This window comes from Saccopteryx bilineata, chromosome 2 (assembly GCF_036850765.1).
Source record: "Saccopteryx bilineata isolate mSacBil1 chromosome 2, mSacBil1_pri_phased_curated, whole genome shotgun sequence".
NCBI lineage: Eukaryota > Metazoa > Chordata > Mammalia > Chiroptera > Emballonuridae > Saccopteryx > Saccopteryx bilineata.
This window is the reverse complement of record NC_089491.1, coordinates 11,984,381-12,011,471: the sequence shown is the minus strand read 5'-3', so window position 1 is coordinate 12,011,471 and position 27,091 is coordinate 11,984,381. Positions and strand designations below refer to the sequence as shown.

The following is a 27,091-nucleotide window of genomic DNA, read 5'->3' as shown; positions in this document are numbered from 1 at the left end:
ATTCTCTATGTGCAGGATAATTTTAGGTGTTTCAAAGAGCTCCCGTGAGGTGGTGGGAACTACGGTTCTGAACACAATGAAGAGAAGTAAGAGGCTTGCTGGGGAGGAGGTGCTGCTATTTTATCTGTAGTGCTCAGCAGAAAGGTCAGAAAGGTACAGGTGACCTTTTGATTAAGACTTAAAAGAAAATAAGACTAAGCTAGTCATTATTTGGGGAATGCGTCCCAGGCAAAAACAACAAACAAACAAAAACAAGTGAAGTATAAAGGTCGCCTCAGGACCAGGACAGGAGATGGCCCAGAGTCCTGCGGGGCTGGTGGCTGGACTGGCCGAGCGGGGAGAGACCACAGAAGAAAGGGGCGGGGCAGTGGTCCCAGCCCTCGCTGCCCGACTCACCAGAGGACCTTTTCCAAATATCCGAGTCCACAATAGTACAAGGGAGTAGAGAGAAAAGCTGGACAGAATACAGAATAAATCTACATTCTGGGACAATAAAGACCATGGAGTTCAGATCTGGGAGATGAAGGAAACCCTGCATTGGGGGCCACAGTTCCCTAAGGGGCATCATCCAGAAACAGCCAGTAAGAACTGCACACACAGGTCTCAGGGGGCCCACAACTGAAGTTTGAGGACCACCAAGCCCGGGAGCCTGTTGAATCCCCCACGCCGTGGGCAGGGCCTCTGCAACGCCACACACGGGAGTACAATGAAGTAACATCGCAGAGTCTAGGCCTCCCCGGGGCTGAAGCCTAGCCTCACATCACCTTAATCCCTGGGGACACTCAAATGCCCCAGGACTGCCAATCCCAGCACCATCTCCTAGAAACAAATATAGACCCACCTGGGGCAGGTGATACTACTCTAGGCTTTAAAATCTCTACAGTTTTCTCATTTTAGGTCTCCAGCATTCATAATAATCAGGTTCATAAGAAGACAAGATATTATCAAAAATCAAGAGAAGCAGCAGACAAAAAAAACAGAACCAAAGGGCCCAGACAGAGCTTTCAAAACAAACTTTATTCAAAAGAATTAGAATGCTAAGAAAATAAAAAGTAAAAAATAAAGAGTTTATGAAAGAAAATCTGAAACTTATAAAAAAAAAAGAGCCAAAATTTTAGAAATGAAAAATACAAATTAAAAACTAGTAGACCTTAAAAAAAAACAAAACAAAACTAGTAGACCTGCAAGGGGAAATAGATAATACACAATAGAGGAAAAGCGACATGCGCTTTTAGTAATTCAGAGAACAAGTAAACAAAAATACAGTACAGGTGTATCGGATTTGAACAACACCATGAACAAATGTAGCCTAACATGTAGGAACATTCTGACTACCAACTGAAAAATGTACATAATTTTTCAGACAGAATCATTTACAAAAACTAAGTACTGAGACATAAAACAAGTATCAAGAAATATCAGAAGGGAAAAAATACCAAAGGATAGAACAAACAAACAAAGCATGTCTTCACATTGTAGAATTAGTGGAAACTCAAAGTGGTAACTAAAAAATCCTTACCTGTCTGGAAATTAAGCAATGACAACATCTAAATACCTCATGTGTTAAAAAACTGATTAACAAGAGAAAATATAGTTTTAACTAAGTGATAAGAAAGATACTAATGTTAAAAGAGTATTAAACATATAAACCTAGACTTAAAGGAAAACTTACTATCTTAATAGTACAATAAAACAAGAGGTTAGAAAAATCAATAATGTATTTTCATCTATCACAAAAAGATAAAATAACAGTAAATTAAACCCAAAGAAGGTAATAAAGAGGAAAAACAAAGGATAAGAGCAGAAACAAGTGACATAAAGCACAAGCATATATACCAAAAGACGATCAACAAGTTGCTGTTGTTTTCTAAAGACTAATAAAACAAATAAACCTTTAGTGAGAATGATCAGGAAAAAGATGAACAAAATATAAAAGAGGACATCACTACACATACTGCCGACAATAAAAAGAGGATTTTTAATATTATAAAAGTTTATAAAACTATTTTTGAAGTTAGATGAAAGGGATAAATTCCTAGAAAAAAAACAATTTACCAAAACTCTCATAAAAGGATGATACTCTTATGCCTACTAAATAAATTAGGTCCATAATTTAAAACCTTCCCACAAAGAAAAACACATGCTCAAATGGCTTCAGTGATAAATTCTTCCAAATATTTAAGAAAGAAATAGCATCAATTTCATGCAAACACAAGGAATAAAAAAATGAAGGGACACTTTGCAACTCAGTTTTATGAGGACAACATAACCGTGGAAACAAAATTTGACAAAACATGACAACATCGGAAAACTGCTGGCCAATCTAATACACAAGTATGAGTTTTTGTGAATTGCTCACCAAAACCTATGCAAGACTGTTCATACCAACTGTATTTGTGATAATCAAACACTGGAAACAAACTTTCCTACAACAGATGGATGGTTAAACTCTGGCACTTCCATGCCACGGAATATGACTCAGCATAAAGGAACCAACTAATGACTGTGCAACGACCCTGGAGGGGTCACAGGACATTACACAGGATGGGAGGCAGATCGCAAAAGAACACTGCTGTGTAACGCCTTGAAATGATAACAATGTGTGTATACAGAAAAATCAGTGCTCTGCAGGGCGTAGGGATGGTTAAGGGGAGAAGAGAGTGTGACTAGAAAGGGGCAGCTTGCAGAAGATCCGAATGGAGATGGAACAGGTCTGTATCTTGATTATAATGGTGGTTATGCAAACCCTACACATGTGATGACATGGCATAAAACATGTATACACGTGGTTCCAATGTCAAGTTCTTTTTTTTATTATTATTTATGCATTTGAGAGAGAGAGAGAGAGAGAGAGAGAGAGAGAGAGAGAGAGAAAGAAAGAGCAAGGGGGGAGGAGCAGTAAACATCAACTCCCATATGTGTCTTGACCAGACAAGTGCAGGGTTTCAAACCAGCGACCTCAGCGTTCCAGGTCGATGCCTTACCCACTGCGCCACCACTGGTCAGGCCAATATCAAGTTCTTGCTCTTGATATTGTACTACAGCATAAGATATAACTATCAGGAGAAACTGAAGGTACATGGGAACTCTGCAATAATAAGGTAACTTTTGGTGAGTCTATATTTTAAGAAAATGTTAAGGAAAAAAGAACTCTGTTTGTTAAAAATAGACACCCAGGGCAAGGTCAGCAGATAGAGAAGTTACTACAGTAACTCAGGCGAGAGATGATGGCAGCTCCGACTAGGATGGCCACAGTGAACAAGTCAAAGAAATAGCTGGATCCGGACACTGGAAGTGAAGCAGACATGATTTGATGATCCAGATACGGAGGAAAGAAAGAGAGGATTCAAGGGTGCAGGTTTCTGCCTGAGCACACAGAAAGACAGAGTTTCCAGGACTGGTAGTGACAGCTATGGAAAGAGCATATCGGAGGTAGCGTAAGGACAGAAGTTCAGATTTTAGACAGGTTAAGTTTGAGGCAGGTATTGGACATCCACGTGGAGAAAGAAGGAGGCATTTGGATAACTGGGTCTGAGGCCTAGGGCTGGTAGTCTGGAGTGGAAATATAAATTTGGGAATCTTCAGTAAACAGAAAGTATCTCAAGATAAGAGACTGAGCTCTCCTAAAGGGTCAGTATAAAGAGAAATGATCTGGAGACTGCACCCGGGGACGCTTCGATATTCAGAACAAGGGAAGATGGGGAAGAACAGACAGCTGAGGAGAGGGCGGTGGGGCTGGAAAAACTAAGAGAAAGTAATCGACCTAAAAGGCAAGAAAAGGAGCATATCACGTCAGGAAAAGGGCCTATCAACACCACATGTTGCTGAGGAGATAGAGCAGGGGTCGGGAACCTATGGCTCGCGAGCCAGATGTGGCTCTTTTGATGACTGCATTGGGCTCGCAGACAAATTTTTAATAAAAAAAATGTTAAAAATATAAAACATTCTCATGTATTACAATCATTCATTTCCTACCACTCATGTTCATGGTTGCGGGTGGCTGGAGCCAATCACAGCTGTCCTCCGGGACAACACCAAATTTTTATTGGATAATGTGTAACGTACACGGGTCATTGTATGGCTCTCATGGAATTACATTTTAAAATATGTGACGTTCATGGCTCTCTCAGCCAAAAAGGTTTCCGACCCCTCAGATAGAGCAACGGGAGCTCTCATACACTGCTGGTGATATGTAAATTGGTATTATAACCATTTACTAGATCATATACTGGACTATAGGAACTCCTAAACACATACCATACCCCAGGAAGCATGCATAAGAATCCTCAAAACCCTGTGGGTCCTTACCAGAAAATTAAGAGAAATCAAATGTCCTTCAAAAGTAGAATGACTAGATTATAGTAAACTCATCATAGATATAATAGCCATTAAAAGGAACAAACTGGCCGGACCACACAGTGGTGCAGTGGATAGAGCGTTGGACTGGGACACAGGTTTCAAACCAGGACCCAGGTTTGAAACCATGAGGTCACTGGCTTGAGCGTGGGCTCATCAGCTTGAGCACAGGGTCACTGGCTTGAGCGTGGGATCATAGACATAACCCCATGGTTGCTGGCTTGAGACCAAAGGCTGCTGGCTTGAAGACCAAGGTCGCTGGCTCAAGCAAGGGGTCATTTGCTCTGCTGTAGACCCCCAGTCAAGGCACATATGAGAAAGCAATCAATGAACAACTAAGATGCTGCAACGAAGAACTGATGCTTCTCATCTCTTACCCTTCCTGTCTGTCTGTTCCTATCGGTCCCTCTCTCTGTCACAAAAAAGAAAAGAAAAAAGAACAAACTGTGGCTATATGCAGCAACACCAATGTAACCCAAACAATGCCGTACACAGACAGGCCAGTCCCAAAGGACTGCACTCAGCTCACTTCCTTTTTTGAAAAGTTATAGGTATTATCAAATTTAATTGCCTAGGCCCTGGCCGGTTGGCTCAGTGGTAGAGCATCGGCCTGGCGTGTAAAAGTCCCGGGTTCGATTCCTGGCCAGGGCACACAGGAGAAGAGCCCATCTGCTTCTCCACCCCTCCCCCCTCTCCTTCCTCTCTGTCTCTCTCTTCCCCTCCCGCAGCCAAGGCTCCACTGGAGCAAAGATGGCCCGGGCACTGGGGATGGCTCCTTGGCCTCTGCCCCAGGCGCTGGAGTGGCTCTGGTCGCAACAGAGCGACATCCCGGAGGGGCAGAGCATCGCCCCCTGGTGGGCAGAGCGTTGCCCCTGGTGGGCGTGCCGGGTGGATCCCAGTCAGGCGCATGCGGGAGTCTGTCTGACTGTCTCTCCCCGTTTCCAGCTTCAGAAAAGAAAAAAAAAATTTAATTGCCTAGGAAAGCAAAGACAGGTAGAGGTAGGAAAGCTATAAAGAAAACCAAGAAAATAATTACCAAAAAGTCCTCAGGAATGGCAGTTGAGGGAGCAGGGAACTGGTGCGGAGGGGTAAATATACTGGTTTCTGAGAAGCTGACAGTGTTTCTTAACCAGAGTGCTGATTATATGGAACTTTTCATTTTTGAATGGTACTTCTTTAATACATTCCATGAATGGACTCTGTCTCATAACAAAATAAATATGAAAGGACAAAAGTGTTCATCTGTGTCAAATGGTGCTGAGAAGTCAGTCGGCTAAAACAAGGACTGAAAATTAGCCACTAAGTGTAGTAACATGAGGGTCACAAGAGAGACTGGTAGAGGGAAAGAAGGAAAGCCTGATTAACTTGAAAAGAAAGCTGAGGAGAAAGAAAGAAGAGGCCGCTCTTCCCAACTATGCTGCCAGAAAGGGGAGCAGAGAAATGGGACCTGTTGGAGGGGCTGCAGAAACAATGGGGACTCCTGTTTTGTCTTTCACATGGCAGATGTGACAGGCGTGTATGCTGATGACATGACTCACTAGAAAGTGAGGGATAGAGGCAATGAGGAGAGAGGAAACTGCTGGAATAATGTCTGTCTGAGGGCAGGCAAGGGTGGGGTCCAGCAGACAAGCAAAGGCTGGTCTTTAGAGCCCAGTTTATCCACACTTAAGGGAGGGAAAGCAAAGTACAGGAATACCTGGAGCAAACAGGGGCATCAGAGAAACATGAGGGGCTGGAAAAGGAAGCAGGAACTGAAAGAAGACGTGAAGTGGTTACCTAGGAAAATCGGGGCACCTAGCACTTACAGGAGAACTGCCAGACCCCCATGGTCTACTTAAGGTTAAGGTCACTTAAAGGGAAAATGGTCAAGATGACTGCATTTTTCTCCAACAATGTTCAACAATCTGTAGACACACAGTTAGATTTCAACCAGAGTTAGAATTTTGCCAAGAAAGAATTCAAGGAAGTAAAGGTATATGCTAGGGAGTGAATGTAATAATGGGTCTTGGACTATAAGCTGAGAAGGAACAGAAATGAAAGGATGAGAAAGGGGAAGGACTACGAAAAGTTAAAGGAATCAGTGGTGAGGTTCAAGGACTGCAGCAGGGGTACTAGACAGAATGATGACAGGAGGCGACTAGAAAGTCGGATTCTTGAAAATGAGACTATGTAGAGTACAGGTACAGCTATTGAAGACAAGGTCTCGGATATGTCCACAGAATGGGGAAGTGAGATAAAGTAGAGGACAAAATTCTTACAGGACAGGAGGTCAAGATATTAAGAAATCAGAGTTTTGAAAAAATTATCTAAAATGCATATTAAAATCACCGAGAACTATAAGAATAAAGTTTGAATGCCAATGTCAGGAAGCTAGGTGCTAAAAACAGGAAGAAATGAAGAAGAAGGCAGTAAGGCTCTGGGAACAATGGCCTTGGCTCTCCCACCTTATAACCAAGACACAGAACAGCTAAAGAAAGGTTTTGCCCAGGGCGTGCAGCTAGTAACTGACAAGGCTCAAATGGAACACCAAATGGTCTGGTTCTATTTTACTGACACACCTGCATTCCCATACTTTTAAGAAGACCTTTAAAGTTAAAAACAAATTAACCTACGTCACATAACAGTAGCTATCCTTTTATACCATCTAGTGAAAGAAAAATACAAAACCAAGAGCTACTATGAATTCAGTGATTGAAACAAAATATTCCACTACCAATCTTAAGACTCCCTATATACATTTGAATTTCTTATTCAATCATTCGTTCCACAGGCAGTGCTTAATGTCAAATGGCCATGGGAATCCATTTCAAAAATTCTTCACTGCTCTGTGAATACCCTCTTGAAGAACCAGTTTCCATTCTGCAAACATTCCGGGAGCACTGGTTTGTGACAGTGACTGGGTAGGATCTGGAGGATCCCTCGCCCCTAAGGAGTTTACAAGGTAACACAGTGGTTCTCAGAACTTTTAACCTCAGGATCATTTTATCCTCTTAAAAAATTATTGAGTACCCAAAGAGCTTTGTTTTGTGGGTAATATTTATCAATATGGAACATATTAGAAACTAAGCCAAAAAATTCATATGAGAATATACAAAAAAACATTCCATTAGCCATCAGAGTGATAATGTCATCACATGTTATATGGGGCCTCTGGAAAACTGCACACTCATGAAAGAAAGAGTGGGAAAGCCTTAGTATTATCATGACCAATTCTCCTCTTGTGAACTCAGAGAAGTCTTTAGGTCACTGGAATTCTGTTGACTAAATAAACAGGTTGGGCTAATACACTGCATTTGTCATATAAAAATTATTCAAATAGTATCAACTTTGGGAGGTGGGCTAGGTCCCAGGTGAAGACTGACCGGCGTTGAACATCCCCCTTCTACTATGATAGGAGATAAAAGGGGCGGGGAATGTTTTGTGTGGCATAATGAGGAGAGGAAGTGGATTCACGTTTGAGACCGCAGTACTCAAGGCACTGAGTCAGGCATCTCCATCTGCCAACAGCCAGTCAAGTGGGGGTAATATCCCCAGGAAAAGGACAAGCTGACTAGCTCAAGGCCCAAAGCTAGTCACCAGTGGGGCGTGATCGAGCTCAGGTCACACTGACCCCAAAGCCCATGCTCTTTCTGCTGTGTGCGCTCCCACAGACTAGTACAATGGAAGACAGTCCCGAGCTTTCCAGTATACCTTTCTCTTCCTTTATATTTTTGCTTTCTCCTTCTTGGTTATGTAACACCGGCAAGCACAGTGATAGCATCTCCTCCTAGTTTAAGGCTTATCTCTCCTTTTAGACTGGGGTTCTCAAAGTCTGGTCCCAACATCTATGCAGTAATGTTATCTGGCCAACAAAGCCAAGTAAGTTCATCACTGATAAGAATAAAAGCCAGCTGATGTCATTGACAGGACAGGAGAGCAGAAAGAAAATATCTTCCTTTATATGACTTTGATTAACACATTTTTTTAACTGGGGTATATATAAGGTCTACCGGAAAGTTCTGTCCGTCTTTGGGATAAAACAAAATACAAATTTTTTTTACCGTCAATAAACTTTATTAAATAATATATTTCCCCACCAATCCTATCTTCCGAATATAGTCCGAAATGGTTTGCTGAGCTGAATTAAGCCTTTCTGCGATCTCCGATGTTGTCAGAAAAGGATCTTGCTCCAACATGGTCTTAACAACATCAATCAAAGATGGTCGCCCAGAACGTGGCTTATCAGAAAGGTCAAAATCACCTGTTTCGAATTTTTCAAACCATCTTCTGCAAGTCCTATCAGAAACTGAACCTTCACCAAATACTTTCAATAAATTTCTACATGCTTCTGTAGCATTTCTTCCTTGTTGAAATTCGTATACAATACAGTGGCGTGAACGAACTTTATCAGTAGCCATGGGTACACTATCATTTTACACATAAGACTAACGTGAATCAACTTTGTTTTAATTTGCTACGTCAGTATGTATACATTAAGTGATAAAAATAGAGAGGCACACATGCGCCAAATAAACGTGCTTACGTGTCAAAACTTGTGATAGAAATGGACAGAACTTTCTGGTAGACCTTATATAATTGACGGACAACATTTTATTAGGTACAACATAATGATTCAGTATTTGTATATACTGTGAAATGGTCACTATAATAAGTCGACCATCTCTACCACTGCGCCTGTCCAACACCCATAAAAAAACTTTCACACTCACCATCTTTATCAGTGACCGACCAGGAGTATTTCTGAAAAGGCTTACTAGATGGAAGGGGGTCCATTTCCAACACTTTATAAATCTGGCCAAAGGCTGACAGTCTCAGTGCATGCTAAAGAACAAAAGATTATATTTATTCAAATTTCAACAACCATTTATAAAGCCCTTAGAACATCTACCTAAAAAGACTATTCATTAAATGCTAACATCCCTAAGGACACACAAGAAAATATGTTGAAATAGAACAATGCAGAAAATAAAGTTGTGCTATCCCTCGAGATCCCTGTGAAGGGCCCCATCTTCTACCTGGGCACTGTGGGTGATATCTTCTTTTTGCTGGACAGTCATATAGCTCAGAGCATCAGTTGGGTCTCGCTCACAAGGATCCTGAAGACCAGGACCCCCTTTGAAAAGACAAAAGAACACAAGTACCATTTAGAACTGAATTTAGAATTCAATAAACACAAGAGAGAGAGAGAGAGAGAGAGAGAGAGAGAGAAGAATGGAGAGAAAAAAACTGAGAAACTATATCTGCTTAGTTAAATAAAGTAAAAAGGACACTCATTTTCAAAATGTTAGCATTTCACTGTCTTCATTTTACTGGAAATCATTTATATACCTAAGGTCAAAATTGGGTCTTATTCTAAGAATTTAGAAACAGCATGATAAATCATCCCAAATCCTTAAGGGATTACATATGGAAAATAAGACCAAATTTAACTTTTCCAAATTAAATACCAGACTGCAAACAGAATGAACCTCATACATTTTAACAAAACATCTGCATTTTTAATTCAGAGCTCTAGGTAAAGCAAATTCATCGCAGACACAGTATCTTATTAGTACTGTTTATGTTAGTATATATAAAACATAAATTACATTTATTGAGAGTTTTATAGCATTTTTCCAACATTCAAATATCTTATTTGCTAAAATTCCACACAAAACAACTCCTACACATCACTTTCCTGTGCAGAGAACAAATTTAACACATATTTAGAAAAGTAATCCAAACTGAGATTTTCTGATTCTTCTGCTTCCAGAATGTGAAACCCTTACCAGGAAGTAGTATTCCAGATGCCAAACACTCCATTACTCGTCTCAAGGCCTCCCCAGCGCCCAAAGGTCTATTACAAGTACCTATAGACTTTTCACATATAAGTTCTAGTGGCTAGAAGATATTAAATTACAAATTAGTACATGCATCAAGTGTTAAAAGGATTCCAGTTAAATGTGAGCTGACATTTCTATTTATAATGAAGGCCAAAAGGGTCAAGGTCAATTTATCATTTAAGGCCCCATTTATTTTCCCCCTCTGATTATCAATGTTTACCCCAGCTAGTGTTTTTAAATCAACATGAGATAACATATTCAGAAAACATTTTGTTACAAAAACTTTCTTTTCAGTTACCCTGAAAGGATCACTTAAGAAATTGTGGTCCTCTGATTTAACAAAAATATAGCAAGCCTTCATATTAATTAGTATAGCTAATAACTAATCAACAGTCAACCCCAGCCCCATCTCCCATGTAACCTAGAAAGCACTCAAACCACAAGAGGACTTCATTTCAGACAGCCTATCCCAAGTACTAGAATTAGAATAAACAGAGGACTAAATCTCCCTATTTAATAAACTAAAAACTGATGATACTACATGAAAAGTAGTAATTGCTAGGTTAATTTAAAATGACTTTTTAAAACTTTGTTTTATAATGTTCTTAGTTGTGGTCTTGAGTCCATCAGGCATAATAATTTCTAAATTAAGTAAGTTTTACAGTATACATCATGAACTATGTCTATATTCAGGCTAAGTGTGCTGCTCATCTGACTTGACTTACTACCATAAATTTATCTTTAAGCGTCTACAATCAAGTAGAACGGGAAGGTATGGGAGCCTCACACTGCACACCAGGGAATTCTATCTTAGACAGAAGGAGCAGGGAAGGGGCATGGGCCAAAGGAGGCTGTCGTGGCGCTGTGCACGCTGCAGAGCATGTGCAGGGTCACACTCACTTCTACACCTACAGAACCTTTCGTCAGGAATAAATATCTCAGGCCCTGTAACATCAATTATGATAAAGTAAAAGAGAAGTTATATGCACAAAAAGGAATTCATATAAAAGATGAATAATTTTTTTCCAGAGCAAAATTTGGCAATGCATACATACTTTAGCTAATTCAGAACCCAGCCATTTCATAGTAATATGTAATTTCTACAGGATTTCCTCTGACTATAGCTTCAGAATTTGCTTTTAACTATATTTAAGTACTTACCCATCCTTTCAATGGCGCCCACGTGGGGACTCTGTTGCACAAGTCACGCAGAATGCGAAGGACAATCACACATGATTTTAATCCATTTGCCCTTGCCTAAAACAAACAAAATGATTCCAATATCCCTGTAGAAATCCATTCTTCATTTAAGCATGCTGATAATGGATAGGCTCTTTAAAATGAATACTAATTAGCTAGTCATTCACCAGTTGCCAAATTTAAAAAATCAAGTTCTTAAAACTAGTAAAAGTGTGGTTTAGAAAGGCAGGTTTTAAAGTAAAGAAAGCATATTATTAAAATTACTTTTATAGTCTCATGACAACCCAATTCCAGGCAGCTATTGTGTAACTTTTCTTACCCATGTTTATATTTTATAAGCCATTATTTGTAATTCAGAGTAGTAAGCCAAAGAGGATTATATGACAATTAAACATCAACTATAATAGAAGCTATACTAGGCATTTTACCTAAATTAACTCACTGACTTCTACAATGACCCTAATAAGGCAGGAATAAATGAGTACCCCCATTTTTCCTTTACACAGAAACCATTAAGTGGCAGGTATTCCAAATGACACCTATGCGAGGCTGTAACAACAGTAAGGCAATAACGAAGAGCCAACCTGGAACCATTTGGCATGTCGGAGAGAGGCCAGGGCGTTCAGGCATTTCTGCCGGTCCAGTAAGTCCGGGGGATCCTTCATCACAGCCTTTTCTAATGGGAAAATGAGAGGGGGGGGGACGACATACAACTTGACCAAGGGGTTCCTGTCTAATGACCAAACAATAAAAATATTAAGGAGAGCAGCATTTGAGTGAACTAATAAGACTCCCAGAAGATTTCATAATTTGGTTTTGTTGCTTTTTTAAAAAAATGACATGCACTATCATTACTTAAGTAAAAAATCATCAGAGCCATTCTGTGAGCACAAAGGCATTGGTTTGGTAAACAAATCAATGACCACGGCTACAAACAATCTGGGATCTTACTGAGTATGTTGATAATATCAAAGGACACAAAATAGGTACATAGCACTTTTTCCTTTGGCAGGGTACAAAGAGTGGAAATCTGGGACCAACAGCAATAGTTATTCTGTATAGAAGTAATCTTAATCGCTGATCAATTCTTAAGGAAAACTAGGGCTCTTTTAAGTAATCAATTTAAGATATACTAAGAATGCACTGCAGGTGGCAATTTTATTTTATTTTTTTACAACTAAATAAATTCATTCAATAAGATAACTTTCATAGAAACTTTACTCCTTTAATGAGAACTGTTCAGGTATGACCATTAAGTTTCCTCATTATTTTTTTTCTAAACCGAAATTATTGAAACTACAAAAATGAAATAATTTCAAGTTTTATATTATATACCTTTAAAAAAAAAGGCAGCAAAGAATACTATATATTTACAGATATTTGACTTGCCTTAACATTTTAAAGTTGGATTAGATGGCCCAAAGCAGCAAAATTAAGAATTCAAACATGTGATTAATAAAAAATATCTGTAGAGAGAAAATGTCACATGATACTAAATCCAAGTTTAGAGAGCCAATGTATTCCCTCTTAGCTGTTACAAAGTGGATTTTTCACCTTTTTGAAGATTTGATGCATTATTTAAATGCATACAACGTATTCAAATGTTTCTTGAGGTGTAATTCTTTGTCTAATCTGATTAAGTCAAATACATCATTCTCTTTTAGGAACTCTTAGATGTGGGAAAGTCCACCAACACTTCTTCCTAGTATAATCATGATAACCAGACTTGGTAGTATGTTTGTGTGGGCCAATTGATACAATGTAAATATTTTTAAATAGGAGATAACTAATACTTTCTGGTTTCCTCATTTACTACAAGATTCTATAACCACAAATTTACTGTATATTCTAACTGGTAGCTTGCCATTAACTAAAACTTAAGGCATAATGCCCGACAGAAAACAATTCTACTAGAGAAGAGTGGGGGTTCTCTTTACAGTCTGCAACACAGTGAAGGCTGAAGTGCTACGCACTTATTTTCTGACCAGGTGAACTCCACACCAGATACTTGCATTGCTTCACATTCACCTCTGCCAACAAACTGACAATACGGGACCTCATTTCACAACCTCCTTCTACTAAAAAAATGGGAAGCCTCAAAAAGAAGGATTAATGTGGATTTATTTATCATCATAAACAAATACACTATGAATGAGTATGCACTTCATAGATGACCAAATTCCTAGACTGGCTCAATTCTGTCTTTATAATGACACAACAAATACAACTAACTCATTTTATTTTATTTTTATTATGTTTGTTTATTTTTTTCCTGAAGTGAGAAGCAAGGAGGCAGACAGACAGACAGACTCCCCGCATGCATCTGACGGAGATCCACTGGGCATGCCCACCAGGGGGCAATGCTCTGCCCATCTGGGACTTGGCTCCTTTGCAACCAGAGGCATTCTAGAGCCTGAGGCAGAGGCAATGTAGCTGTCCTCAGCGCCTGGGTCAACTTTGCTCCAATGGAGCCTTGGCTGTGGGAGGGGAAGAGAGAGAGAGAGGAAGGAGAAGGGGAAGGGTTGAGAAGCGGATGGGTGCTTCTCCTGTGTGCCCTGGCCGGGAATCGAACCTGGGACTTCCACACGCCAGGCCGACGCTCTACTGCTGAGCCAATCGGCCAGGGCCACAACTAACTCATTTTAATGTTGTTATGTCCAAATGTTTAACTGTGGTCAATGCAAGCATCTGTGTAAAGCTCACATACCAGATCAAACAAACTACTACACATGATTAAAATCTCTTAAAAGTTAGACATGACAAAAGTTGACTGACTGCTAAGTAATGTAATCCCAAGAAAAGGTATGGACTGTACTTATTTTTTAACATCTCAGTCTTGAGTTAAGAATAAGGCAAGTGTCATTTTACCATCTTAAGAAGGAGGAGTGTTGGGAAGCTGAAGGCGATGGAAGAGAGGAGGAGTGAGGCAGAGGAGTTTGGATAGGAAAAGACAAGGCAAACCAAAACTCTCTGATACTTTCATCCAATGGGCAGAACTTGGAAATAATGTCTCACGCTCGTAGCAACACAGATATTTTTAAAGGGGGAATGCAAAAATAGTTAAAATTTTCTATCCCCTAAGTCAAATTATAACCACAAACTCTTATTTAAAAAAAAAAAAAGACAATAAAGGCATCAGCTTGCTACAGACAGTCAACATTTGGAGGCAGTGGCTTCCACTAAAGAGACAGAAGGTGCAGGCAGTGAACTGAAAGAAGGCTTGCACCAGATTCCCTCTGACATCACCAGCAGAATGCCCATGCTTCTTCATGCTCTGAGAGTCAAAATGTCAAAAGATCCGAAACGTTTCAATATTCATGAGGTGGGACACAGCAGAGGAAGTGTAATAATTATTCTCATTTTATCTCTCTCAGAGTTTCTTATTTTGAAACAAAGTGACTTCATATGGTACCACAGTACAACCTGTAAGCCCTGCTTCCCTATTTCTCTTATTTATTAATAATATCATTTCATATTCTTTCATTCATTAAGAAAAATAAATTACTTAACATGGCAATCACAGATTGCTGCTGGAAAAACAGTGCTACTTCTCACACCAGGGCCTCGAGTTGAGCATTTCTGTATGAATGTCACTGTAGGTGGTTCAATTTTGTGGGGAAGCAAAGCTTTTCTGAAAAGGAATCTTGGAGTCTTTAAATCAGAAACAATGGAACTGAGAGACACTTCGTTTTTCCTACAGTGACCAGTAAAACAGGTAAGAAATAGCATGGGGGATGGGCTTGGGGAGTGACAAAAAAGCCAAAAGCAAAGCAAAATAGCTTTTAAAAATTGATGCTCAGAAAAAAAAATTGATGCTCAGTAACCTGACACCAGAGCATGAAGGTACATGAAACATTCTGAATAATGAAAGGACGGGAAATGAAATCTAATGTGCTTAACTAGCTGGTTAGAGGTTAGACCAGCGACCAGAAACACACCGCACTATAGGAAATGTTGGTCAGTTTCTCTCAGTGCATTACATTCCCATTAACAAAAGCACTAGTCTGGACACAGGGCAGAGAAAAGCCAGAACATGACCATGTTAAACAGGGGTTATATGTCTGGAACCTGGGCTCTTCAAAGGTAAAATAACTGGGCTGGGTTATCATGAAGGCTCCCTGACAATATGGATGAAGCTGAGCTACTGAGTGCAGGCTGACAGAATTTTCTCATTAGCCTGAAGATGTCCTAGCAGCCCCTCCTCTCAATTCCTGGGGGCTTTGTGGGAAACAGACGCCACTGTTCACGCAAAACATCAGGCCACAAAAACGAGCAGGTAAATGCAGTACTGAGGTAGAAAGGTCACTTGTTATGACTTTTTTCAATGCCTCACTAGACAGTGGGCCACTAGAAAAGGTAATAGCTAAAGGGTTGCACTAGATAGATAGCACAGGACTAGCAGCTGGGGAACACAGGACAATAAAGTCTGCAGTTACACTCCCAGGTGCCATTTCTGGACTATGAGAATTTAATGCAGTGGTAGTCAACCTGGTCCCTACCGCCCATTAGTGGGCATACCAGCTTTCATGGTGGGTGGTAGCAGAGCAACCAAAGTATAAATAAAAAGATAGATTTAACTATAGTAAGTTGTTTTATAAAGATTTATTCTGCCAAACTTAGCGAAAATCCAACATAAAGTACTTGGTAAGTAATTATTATTATATGCTTTAACTTGCTATAACTCTGCTTTATAAATTTTATAAAGTTGCTTCCCTACTTTATGAATCACCATTATCGTGGAACCAGTGGGCAGTTGGAAAATTTGACTACTAACAGAGATACAAAAGTGGGCAGTAGGTATAAAAAGGTTGACTACCTCTGATCTAACGCCTTCACCGAGCGGGCCTCTGTCATGCCGGTGAACTTTTGTCAAGATGTGTCAGGATTCCGCACGGGCACCGTTATGTGAAAAGGGACTCCCAGGCAGCTTCTCCCTGAGTCCCTGCAGACCTGCCCAGTCCTGGGCAGGGCTCTGTCTCAGCCTCAGTCTCAGCCTCAGCCACAGGAGTCTCTACTTGCCCACGCAAGCGGGTGTCAAACTGCACTGTAAATACAATACAGTTGACCTATCACCTGCACAACAAATACTCTTCTGGTCTAAAATCATAAGCACCAAAAGCAGCTGAGCCCAGGTGAGGCCCAGGATGACTGAATCAGCTGAGACGCTCCTACACACATCCTAGACAGTAGTTAACAAAGTGGACACGCGCTGCACTGACAGGTGGCACAGTGCGACACTTTCCCCACTCACAAAATAGGGCAATTATCTACCTCAGAGGGCTGCTGTAAGCGTTCAAGTCAGTCACATGAAAAACTTCTTATAAAACACTAAGTTATTTTATCCTTTAACAGAGCTTGAATTGACACGCCCTTTGTCACTGCTTCTTACATACTGGACAGTTCTATGTCATCAAACAATACACTGGCTACAAAAATTCACTTTGAACAGATTTTTTGATTGCCTACTATGTAGTAGGTATCATTCTAGGTGCTAGGAACAAGGATAGGTATAGGGGAAAGATGCCTACCCTCAATGACTCACAAACTGTATCATAAGCCAACCCATTGTTGGCACTGTAGCAAGTACAGAATACTGATTCCTGCCCTGGACTTTCAGTCAGTTCTTCAGACCTGTCATGTATACACTGTTCTCAGGGGAGCTCAAGGCAGTTTGAGTAGGTGAGTTTGCACTGTGAATTCTGTTTTGTAAGCTGCCGCTATTTACTAAGCAACTACTGTGTGCTGAGTATTGTACAGTTCACACTACATAAACTCCGTTTAACCTCAGACAACTTTATAAGTATTTATTATCCACATTATAATTAAGAAAGCTGCCCAAGGTCACACAGCAGTAGTAACTAATGGAACTGAGAAGTGGAGACCTGACCGCCCAGCCCCAGGTCTGTGCTCACGCCCAGGCCCCCTCAGCAGGAAGGACATGGTCATGGGGAGAGTTACTGCACAGGACCCCCCGGGACAGGGCTAGACTATGTCAAGACAGCGGACTACGCAGGAGGAACCTTCCCTGTGAAAGACTAGAAAACAGCAAAGAGTCCGTGCGCACTCTGGCCACTGAAAATGTAAACAGAGACCTGGCATGAGGAATTAGATGCAGGTCTGCCAAGACAACCCCGAGGAGGTCAGCGTGATGGCCTCGTGGGTCCCTGTCCCAGGCTGCCAGTCCTCTCTGCTCTCAGCCGTACTTCCCCCCTTCTTCAGATTTTACCCAGATATGTGGAGAGGGAAGGTAGGGGAGAGAAAGATGTGAGGTGTATACAGGTTGTGCATAGTCTGTTATGTGGGGAGGGGAGAAGTTGAGATTCTATAGAAAAATACTCTAAAAAAAGTTGCAATCTATTTTTTTACCTTTGAGAAAGGAAATGGAGACTTTTTAAAGGAATATCTTTCAGTCTGAGAAATTTCTCCCTAAGAAGCTTGTGCTGAGAACTGTGTGTGTGTGTGTGGGGGGGGACTGTCCAAAGTGAGGAGGCGAGTCCTATAGAACTGTACAGCCCAGACCTCAAATACTCAGCTAAGCTGGTTCCACATGTCTGCTCACAACTGCTAGCACATATGAAAAAAACTGTCTTTGACAAAGCCCAGGTTAGACAAAATGAGCACATTAGAAGAGATAACAGGTGAGTCAAAAGTGCTCACAGGTTAAGAATAGCAGCAAAGCAAATCTTTTAGCCATTCAAAAGAAGAGGAAGTCACATGTATGAAACATGAGAGGCAAGCTGACTCTCACCTTACCTGACGCCACACAATCATGTTAACACCAGCTGAGGAGCTCCAGCTCAGAGAGGTCTTGGGATCCTTCAGTAACCCAAACATCTTGAACACACACTGACTCTCCTACTTTACCACAAAGCCCATCCTGTAACTAGCCTTCTAGTAAGGATGCAATACACTAAGAATGTTTTCAGTTTCTCTGAACGGGCATCACTAAAAACTATGACAAAATCCCATGTAAGTGCTGGGGCAGGGGGAAGAAGCCTGGTGTTCTCTTAATAGTTTCAGAGAAATAATGGAAGGGGTGCCTACAGCTACAAGCAAACAGACAAGTCTTACAGTCTTTGGCAACTTAAGTCTTTTTCACATCTCTCTATACTCAAAAAAATTTTAATAATATCTGTAATTATAACTCTACTTAGAAATGGTTAGTTTTACACTGGAGGGGGTCAAGTAGAACACAGCTTACCAGAATTAACAGAATTATCTTGATACTTCAGAAATCATTTTATAGTTCTATAGTTAATGGTGAACTGAAAAGCTGTTAAAGAAATTAAGCCATTTAAGATTGGTTCTTCAGAGGTGTTAGAGATACTATATACAGCAAAAAAAAATGTACATGCACAAACCCAATTATAGATTGGATGCACTTTAATTTTAAACTATAACTCATAAGTGTATCTAGTTTATATCTGTTAGGTTTGGTATAGCTGATTTTAGTTACTCCAAAAGATTTTTCAAAAAGAGTCCATCACAGTCTGCCAAAACTCAAAGTTCTGGCCCCACTGGTACACGTCTTTTTCTACCTTTGTCATCACCCTGAAATAAATGAAGACACTATTTCTTACTGCACTGGTATTTCAGGTACAGGGGTCAGCGGTGGGGCTCAGTGAATGTCCAGGGATGAGAAACAGGGAGACTCCACTGGCTAGGGCAGGCCCGCCTCTGCATTCTCATGACAGAGAGGCCAGCTGGTCAGAGGTCTCACACAGGAGATGTATCACATGGCAAATTTCTCAGACCGACTGACAGGCAGAAGCAAGCTAACTTGACAGGATTAAAAACAGAGAAAGAAACTCAGTTCCATCATTACTTCTCAAAACAGAATAGGTTTCTCCCTCTACTTTCACAAAGATGACATGGCCTGACAGGAATTCTTTTTAACTCCAGAAGAAAGTCAGTTTAAGGCATAATTCCTATATGCACCATACTCAAAATGTGAACAGGATCACAAACCTCCTAGAAAAAAATTTACTGAAGATTATTTATTTTAAAAGTCAATCTCTCAATTTATTTATTTTTTTTTAGGTAAGAGGAGGGGAGATAGTCAGACTCCTTCATGTGCTCCAACAGGAATCCACCTGGCAACCCATCTGGGCTGATACACCAACTGAGCTATATTTAGCACCAGAGGCTGACACACTAGGACCAACCAAGCTATCTTCAGTCCCTAGGGCCAACACTTGAACCAATTGAGCAACTGGCTATGAGAGGGGAAGATGGAGAGAAGGGAGGTGGGGGAAAGAAGCAGATGGTCACTTCTCATGTGTGCCCTGACTGGGAATCGAACCTGGGAAGTCCATACACCGGGTTGACACTCTATTCACTGAGCCATCCGGCAGGGCCTCAATCCCCCAATTTATATCTTACATTACAAAACATATTTACATGTGGGCAATTAGGTCAAGTATAAATCCTATAATGTTACATATAGTTATTATAAGCCAGGAGCAATGTACAAATCAGTAATATAAACAATAACTGAATAAATCTGAAAATTCTGTTTTGGTCCACCTTTCATCCTAAAATGAGACCTGATAGCCAAACTATATAGAATAGGTTGAATGCAATACTAGATGAAGTAAAACAGAACACCAAAATAGTATAAAAATTAGAATTAAGACGGAAATAGTAAGCACAGGTTCTTGAATTAACATATTTTATATTTCAAATACATACATTTTTGCCAAATATAGTGATTTATATAGAAACAAAGCTGTTTAAAATAAATGAAGTTATTTCTTAAATCTATGAAGCATAGTCAACATAGCATTCAAGAGAGGTCCTTCATGAACAAAACAGAACAAATATATGTATGTGTATGTACCTCCATCCTTCTTCTCCAGCTCATCCCTAATCAGCAGGGAAGTAAGTATCACCTTCAAAGTTAGTGTGGGCTCTTTCGTATTCCGAATTATGATAGATGCCTCATCTACACATTGTTCCACTTCATATTTCTCTTCTGTGAGTTTCTGAAAGTCAGCAAGATTTCAAAAACACCCAATTAATTAAAGTTTCAAAAATTGAATGGTTGCCCCTTAGTTTTCAAGTGTTATTACCTACTAGTCATACTGTGTCAAGAGAGTAAAGTTGTCAACTAGTTCTTTAGCTTAGGGAAATTTCTCTCTCCTCCCAACTTATCAGCAAAGCCTCTTTCCTCCTCCTTCAAAAAGCAACCACAGTGTCAACTCTCTATACAATTATTAAACAATATTTAAATTCATTCTTTCTAATATTTGAAAGTAAAATACCAACAGCATCATTATGCAATAAAAAAGTAAATTATCATTCTTTAAATTATCACAGAGAACTACTGTAGAAAAATAAATTGCTGGGAATTTCTCTAAACCAGTATCTTTTTGATAGGACAGCCTATAAAGGAACTCCTACTTACCAAGAACTTACAAATTTGAGATTATGTCGATTTTTATATAAGAGTATGCAGACTTCTAAAGAGAAACCAGTAAGAATGAATAAAAAAGAATTTCTGCATGGACATTCATCAGCAAAAACTTAGTATAAACAAGTAGTACTTTCCCTTCTCTAATGCTGGGTCTCAGAGATCATTCCAGCAAGTCCTATCATCATAGGACAAGTCATCTGACACCAAGAGGAAACGTACATTGCTTCTTTCAACATACAACTATAAACAATTTAAGGGCCTTCCACAAAATTAGCACCAATTACAATGACATAAGTCATATTTAATATATTATTATACTATATAAATATATATTTTTAAAATTACACAGGGCCTTTCTATTTAGTATCTATTACCTGACAGAAATAGCTAAATGGAAATACTACGTGGTCTCTGCTCATCAGTGTACACTAAAAGAACTCAGAACCATTTACATAAAAATAGTATTTTACCATTAAATATTTCAAAAAAGACAGGAAATAGAAAATTCATTATCTAATTTTGAATAAGGAAACCAAGGAAGAAAAAGGCCACAGAATAACTAGAAAAATCAGAACTGGAATAGAGAAAAAGCAGAAAACTGCTCACATTCATTTCGTCACTATAAGAGCATTCAAGATGTCCATCAGAGAACCAGTCAAACTGAATTTTTCAATTATGCGTGCAGATTATTACCCTAAGTCAGACATCCAAAGTAATACACATACGGTATGAGTTTTGGACTAGACTAATTATAAGTGACTTCTGGTTTTGGTCATCCTTCTCCCTTGCTCAAGAAGTTCTAAAATCGCCCTAGAAAAGAATATGTAGAGAAAAGGTACAATACAACCTCAATGAATTAAGGTACTTAGTTAACTCAAAGTTTTGCCATGGTAAGTGCTCCAAAAAAATGTGTTTTTTTAACTCAAAAGAAAATCTGATCATATCAAAGACTGGTTTTCCTTACAAACACCAAGAATACAAGGGGAAGCAGGGAGTAAAAGCAGAACTCACTCTTAAAATGATTTTCTGGAATATTGTTAGTAATAATGTGTATCCTTGTATGGATATATCTGGGCATAAGTGTGTGTATATATACACAATTTAATCTGCAATGGAGGTACAATTACATTTCCATTTTACTTGGGAACCTTTACCCAAATACCTATAATAATAGGTCTAACCATCACACAAAGCAGCTGATTTTACTGTTGGGTAACTTTACTGGCTATATTAAATTGAAATGTTTCCCATAATTTCCATTATTGGTCTTTTTTATTAATTTGAGAGACAGAAAGAGAAACATCAATTTGATATACCACTTATTTATGCATTCATTAGTTGATTTTTAAAAAACTTTTTCATTGATGGGGGGAGAGAGAGAAGCATCAGCTCATTGTTCCACTTAGTTGTGCACTCACTGGTTGCTTCTCCCCAGGGCCCTGACCGAGGATCGAACCTGCATCATTGGCCTGCCAGGATGACACTCTATACACCAAGCGACCAGCCAGGGCCCACAGGTTGATTCTTGTATATGCCCTGACTGGGGCTCTAACCTGCAACCCTACTGTATTGGGGCAACACTCTAACCAACTGAGCTACCTGGCCAGGGTCAATTACTGGTCTTAAGAGTTCAGGCCTCTTTTACCTTCTTTAGGAAGCCCTTCAAAGACCTAAAGCTATTTATTTATTAGTCTTCTCTTGCCTAAAAAGCCCCAATCCCTGTAATTTGAACTGGTTTACACATCCTGTACTTTCTCCTGTGTCCTTCCTGTGAACACTTGCTGGTTCAACAAGAGTATTTTAAAACTGTGGTGCCCAGAAATAAAGACCCTCACGCAGAAGAGGGAAAAAACACAGAGTTCACACCGCTGTGGTCTGCACAGAGAAAGCTCTATTAACGCACACTGAAGCTTGGCCCAATCTCCTGAATCTTCAGTCCTGGAGACGTGTGACAGGCTTTCAAAATGAGAGCTCTGATTTATTACGGCACTTGTTCTCAACCCTTTTTCCACCCTGACACATGACGAATATGACCCCTCTCTAAGAAAAGGCTCACGAGGAAACAGAAAGGGGGTAAGATGGTTGAGAAAGCCTCTAATATATCCGATCATTTGATTATTAAATTATAGATTTAAGAGTAACAATATTCACAATACTATAAAAATGGAAATACAGACTAAATTTTAAAGCAATACAAAACATAATGGAAACGAGGACTTTTATTACCATTCTAACAACAAGAGTATAGTTAGCCAGACACCCGTCACTGAGCTTGCTGTTTCTTAAGTTTACTGTACTCCCTGTTGCTTAGCGCTTCTCTCTCCAAATGATCATAGAGCTTTTATACAAAATTCAAAGAAACAAATTTAATCCTAAGGAAGTCCAGAAACATTTCTTCATCAGAATCAAAAATGGAAAAGCCAAATGTTTGTTCAGTCACTTAAAAAACTGTATCTTTAGCTCTAAGGCAGGATGATAAGAATAGATGCTTCAAAAATTAATATAGGGAAATGTGTCAATAAAGAAAACACAATTTGACTGTCAAGAATGCTAGGGAAAAATAAACACCCAGGAAGATGGTTTTGATGATCAGTTGGTGAAGATGAAAGAAAATGATCCACTAACAAAGCTAATAACAAGTTTAAAGTTCTTTGAAAAAAAAATAACCTTTTTAAAAGAAATACAAATTTAAAAATCAACAGAGTAGCCTGACCAGGCGGAGGCGCAGGGGATAAAGCGTCGGACTGGGATGTGGAGGACCCAGGTTTGAGACCCCGAGGTCGCCAGCTTGAGCGTGGGCTCATCTGGTTTGAGCAAAGCTCACCAGCTCGGACCCAAGGTCGCTGGCTCGAGCAAGGGGTTACTCGGTCTGCTGAAGGCCCACGGTCAAGGCACATATGAGAAAGCAATCAATGAACAACTTAGGTGTCGCAACAAAAAACTGATGATTGATGCTTCTCATCTCTCTGTTCCTGTCTGTCTGTCTCTATCTATCCCCCCCTCTCTCTGTCTCTGTAAAAAAAAAAAAAAAAAAAAAATCAACCAAGTAAAAAGAATATTCAACAACTCAAAGTTTAGACCTTGTAAACTGACTGATACCTATTTATTTGACCTGGATATAAGGACTAACTGACATAAAATCATCAAAATGCTATAATGATACCACAGACAACACTTCTGAAACTGAAAATGATTACGGCTTCCCAATTAGAGCCACAGCGGGCCATTGGAGCAGCCTGGCCGAGGCCAAGCCGGTCTGCGGTACCTTCAGCCCAATAGAGCTTCCAGCCTTCACCAGCATCCTCCAGGAAGCATGCTAACTTAAAATTTTCTAAATGCAACACCATATGAAAAAGGTTTGGAAATAAGGAATTAACTGTGACTTTGGCCTGGCCTGTGGTGGCACAGTGGACAGAGTGTCAACCTGGAACACTGAGGTCACCGGTTCGAAACCCTGGGCTTGCCTGGTCAAGCACATATGACAAATAACAAGCAATCAATGAACAAGCAATCAAGTGAAGCAACTATGAGTTGATATTTCTTGCTCCCTCAACTCTCTCTCTGTAAAATCAATAAAGAAAAATCTTTAACAGTGGCTTTGATTTAACAGCATGAATGACTGTTAAATTAACAGTCTTCAATATTCAAAATTATCGTCTATGCAAGTCTCCAGTTGTCTCGGCTCTTTTGATCATTCAATGTTTTTCTGCATTATATCATCCCTTCAAGAGTTTCACAACGCCTAGAGACCTGGTCTGAAAATGTGAAGACTCTCAGCAAGATATACCTGAAAATTTTAAGACTGTACCTTAATAGCCATCTTAATTTGGTAAATCTAGCCAAAGTGCCCATCACCAGAAATCTGCTTTAAAAATGATAAATGTGTCACTGACCCAGAGTAACAGTGTTTCTTTTGTACCTTCACTATTACCAAGTTCTTGCTATTGAATTCAAATTCACTACCTATTTTCACCTTTTAACAAATCCTCTTAGAGATGCAATTAAACAACCGTACTCACCTGGATCTGAATAGGGAGATTCTCTTTGACTGTATTTAACAGGGTCTCTGTGGGTTTGTCTTTGCACATTAAAACCAGCTCCAAGTCCATATCATCTTTAATCAGCAGGCCTTTTGCCACCAGGCCAATCCTCATTACACCACACAATGTCCGACCACCTTGATCCCTACAAATAAAAGTCTGAATTATTACTTTACAACCTATTTCCCCAACTAAAGCTTAACCGTTATTTGGCTTCCTGGATATCCATGTGAATTGATAAGGGAGTATATAAATTCAGATATCCATAATTCTATAAAACTAAGTCTCTGATTTAAGATTCCTAAAGTATCTATTTTTCCCAAGGAATCAATAAGAAGCATATTTCAGATTACAGGTTTAAAATTTTTCATTACATCTATATTGCTCAGGAAAACCCAAGAATACTACTTCTCCTTAAACACGTTTTCAACTTAAAAAAATTCTATTCTCTTTTTATTGGCAATTAAAGAATTTGTGAGAAACACAAACACCAGGAGATACTGAGAAAGCATTAGGCAGGAACTCGGAAAGCCCTGGACTGCACTCCTAGTGATGCCTGCTGGCTCAGGATCCACAACTGTCACGTGGCTGCTGCCTAGACGAGCCTCAGCTCCCCCGTTCTAGTTGTACCATTCTAGGAATCCACAAAAGTCTGGGGGGAAGCAGAATAAAATGATAAAAACAAAGAGCTGAGGAAAAAATAGACCAAAGACAATCTGCCAGGATATGCATTCTGAATCCAGTAGCTGAAAGAACAAAGAAAGTTACAAGTGGTGCAAAGAGTATTAGCATCGGGCCTTGTTTTAAGTTTCTTATTGTTCATTTCCCTTAATCACAAGTGAAAACAGAACTAAGGCGAGCAGTCCTTCAACAAGTAAGCAAATGTTTGAGTATGGAAAACACACTAAAGGAGATCCAGTCACTCCTGTTCCTGAAGCTTGCACTGCATTTCAGTACAAAAGCAGTAACCTGCTTAAAAGGGGAAGAGAAAGTAACATCTGAGAAAACATTGCATGCCACGATTTCATTTAAACCTCAAACAAGCCTGCATGTGAAAGACAAGAAATGTGAATCTCAGAACAGCTAACTGTTCAGGTTCACAGAGAGAGAAAAAATGGCAAAGTCTGGATTCAAACTCAAGTTGGTTTGACCACAACACTCAGGTCTGTTACATTATTATGGTTGCACCCCAAGTACAGAACAGGGAGAGGTCAAATTATAAAGGTCAAGCAAAGTAACCTGAAAGTCTGACTATAGCCCAGTCATGATTTGGTTCAATGGGGGGGGGGGGGGGGGAGGAGGCCATTCTAGCTGGAGGCAAAGAATCAGCAGGGTCAGGCAAAAGTCAGTAGAGCAGAGAATAAACTAGAGAGGAGAGCAACAAGTTGTGGGAATGAAAACAAGACAGCCAATTATACATAATCCAGTCACTGGTTCAATGCCTGGTGCACCTTAGAGATTCAATAAATAGTAAAATCAATAAAAAAAAACTTTAAGAGTGGTGAAAGTACAGAAAAAAATAAAAAGCCTTTTGAAGCAAGTGCCCCAAGTGTAGGAAATTATTTAATATTAAGTCAGTCATGTTTGATTGTTTTTTCCTTCTATATCCCTGTCCTCTCATATTCTCATTCTCCCAAATCCAATACTGTAATAGTTTATAAACTCTCCCTCCATAATCACCCTTGAACCACTGACTTCAAACTAGTTTCTTTTCAGGCTCTTATTACCTCTCCCCTTGTACTACCTCATAACCTTTCCTGGGCCTTACTGACTAACCTCTACAACCTTTAATCTACTGTATCCAGTATTTGCAACCACAATAATCTTCCAAAAGCAATGCACAGACAGAACTCTCCCTGTCACTTTCCTAGTGTCCCACTGAACACTTGGACACTCGGCATGTTGGGAGGAAGTTTAAAAGACAGTATGGGCCCTGGCCAGTGGCTCCGTGAAAAGAGCGTCAGCCCAGCGTATGGACATCACAGGTTCAATTCCTGGTCAGGGCACACAGGAGAAGTGACCATATGCTTCTCCCATCTCCCTCTCCCCCTTCTTTCCCTCTTCCCTCTCGCAGCCAGTGGCTCAACTGGTTCAAGTGTGGCCCTGGGAATAGCTCAGTTGGAGCACATCAGCCTCAGGTACTAAAAATAGCTAGGTACTCCGAGCCTGACCAGGCAGTGGCTCAGTGGATAGATAGTCGGACTAGGATGCAGAGGACCTAAATTCAAAACCCCCAGGTTGCTGGCTTGAGCGTGGGC

The 27,091-nt window shown here is 39.9% G+C and overlaps 1 protein-coding gene across 7 annotated transcripts in view; it reads right to left on the bottom strand.

Annotated features, from left to right (window-relative positions):
- Positions 1 to 27,091, bottom strand: part of STRBP (spermatid perinuclear RNA binding protein) — a 154,233-nt gene that overhangs the window by 39,071 nt on the left and 88,071 nt on the right. For all 7 annotated transcript variants that reach the window (XR_010729042.1, XM_066256274.1, XM_066256273.1 and 4 more), the window contains 7 exons: positions 24,813 to 24,978; positions 20,218 to 20,362; positions 11,963 to 12,054; positions 11,340 to 11,435; positions 10,125 to 10,236; positions 9,372 to 9,469; positions 9,066 to 9,177 (listed from right to left, as the gene is read on the bottom strand). Coding sequence is in view for 6 of the 7 variants with exons in the window: in XM_066256274.1 (XP_066112371.1) it covers positions 9,066 to 9,177; positions 9,372 to 9,469; positions 10,125 to 10,236; positions 11,340 to 11,435; positions 11,963 to 12,054; positions 20,218 to 20,362; positions 24,813 to 24,978 (821 nt within the window). In the remaining variant the exon portion in view is untranslated. The remainder of the gene's footprint in view (positions 1 to 9,065; positions 9,178 to 9,371; positions 9,470 to 10,124; positions 10,237 to 11,339; positions 11,436 to 11,962; positions 12,055 to 20,217; positions 20,363 to 24,812; positions 24,979 to 27,091) is intronic.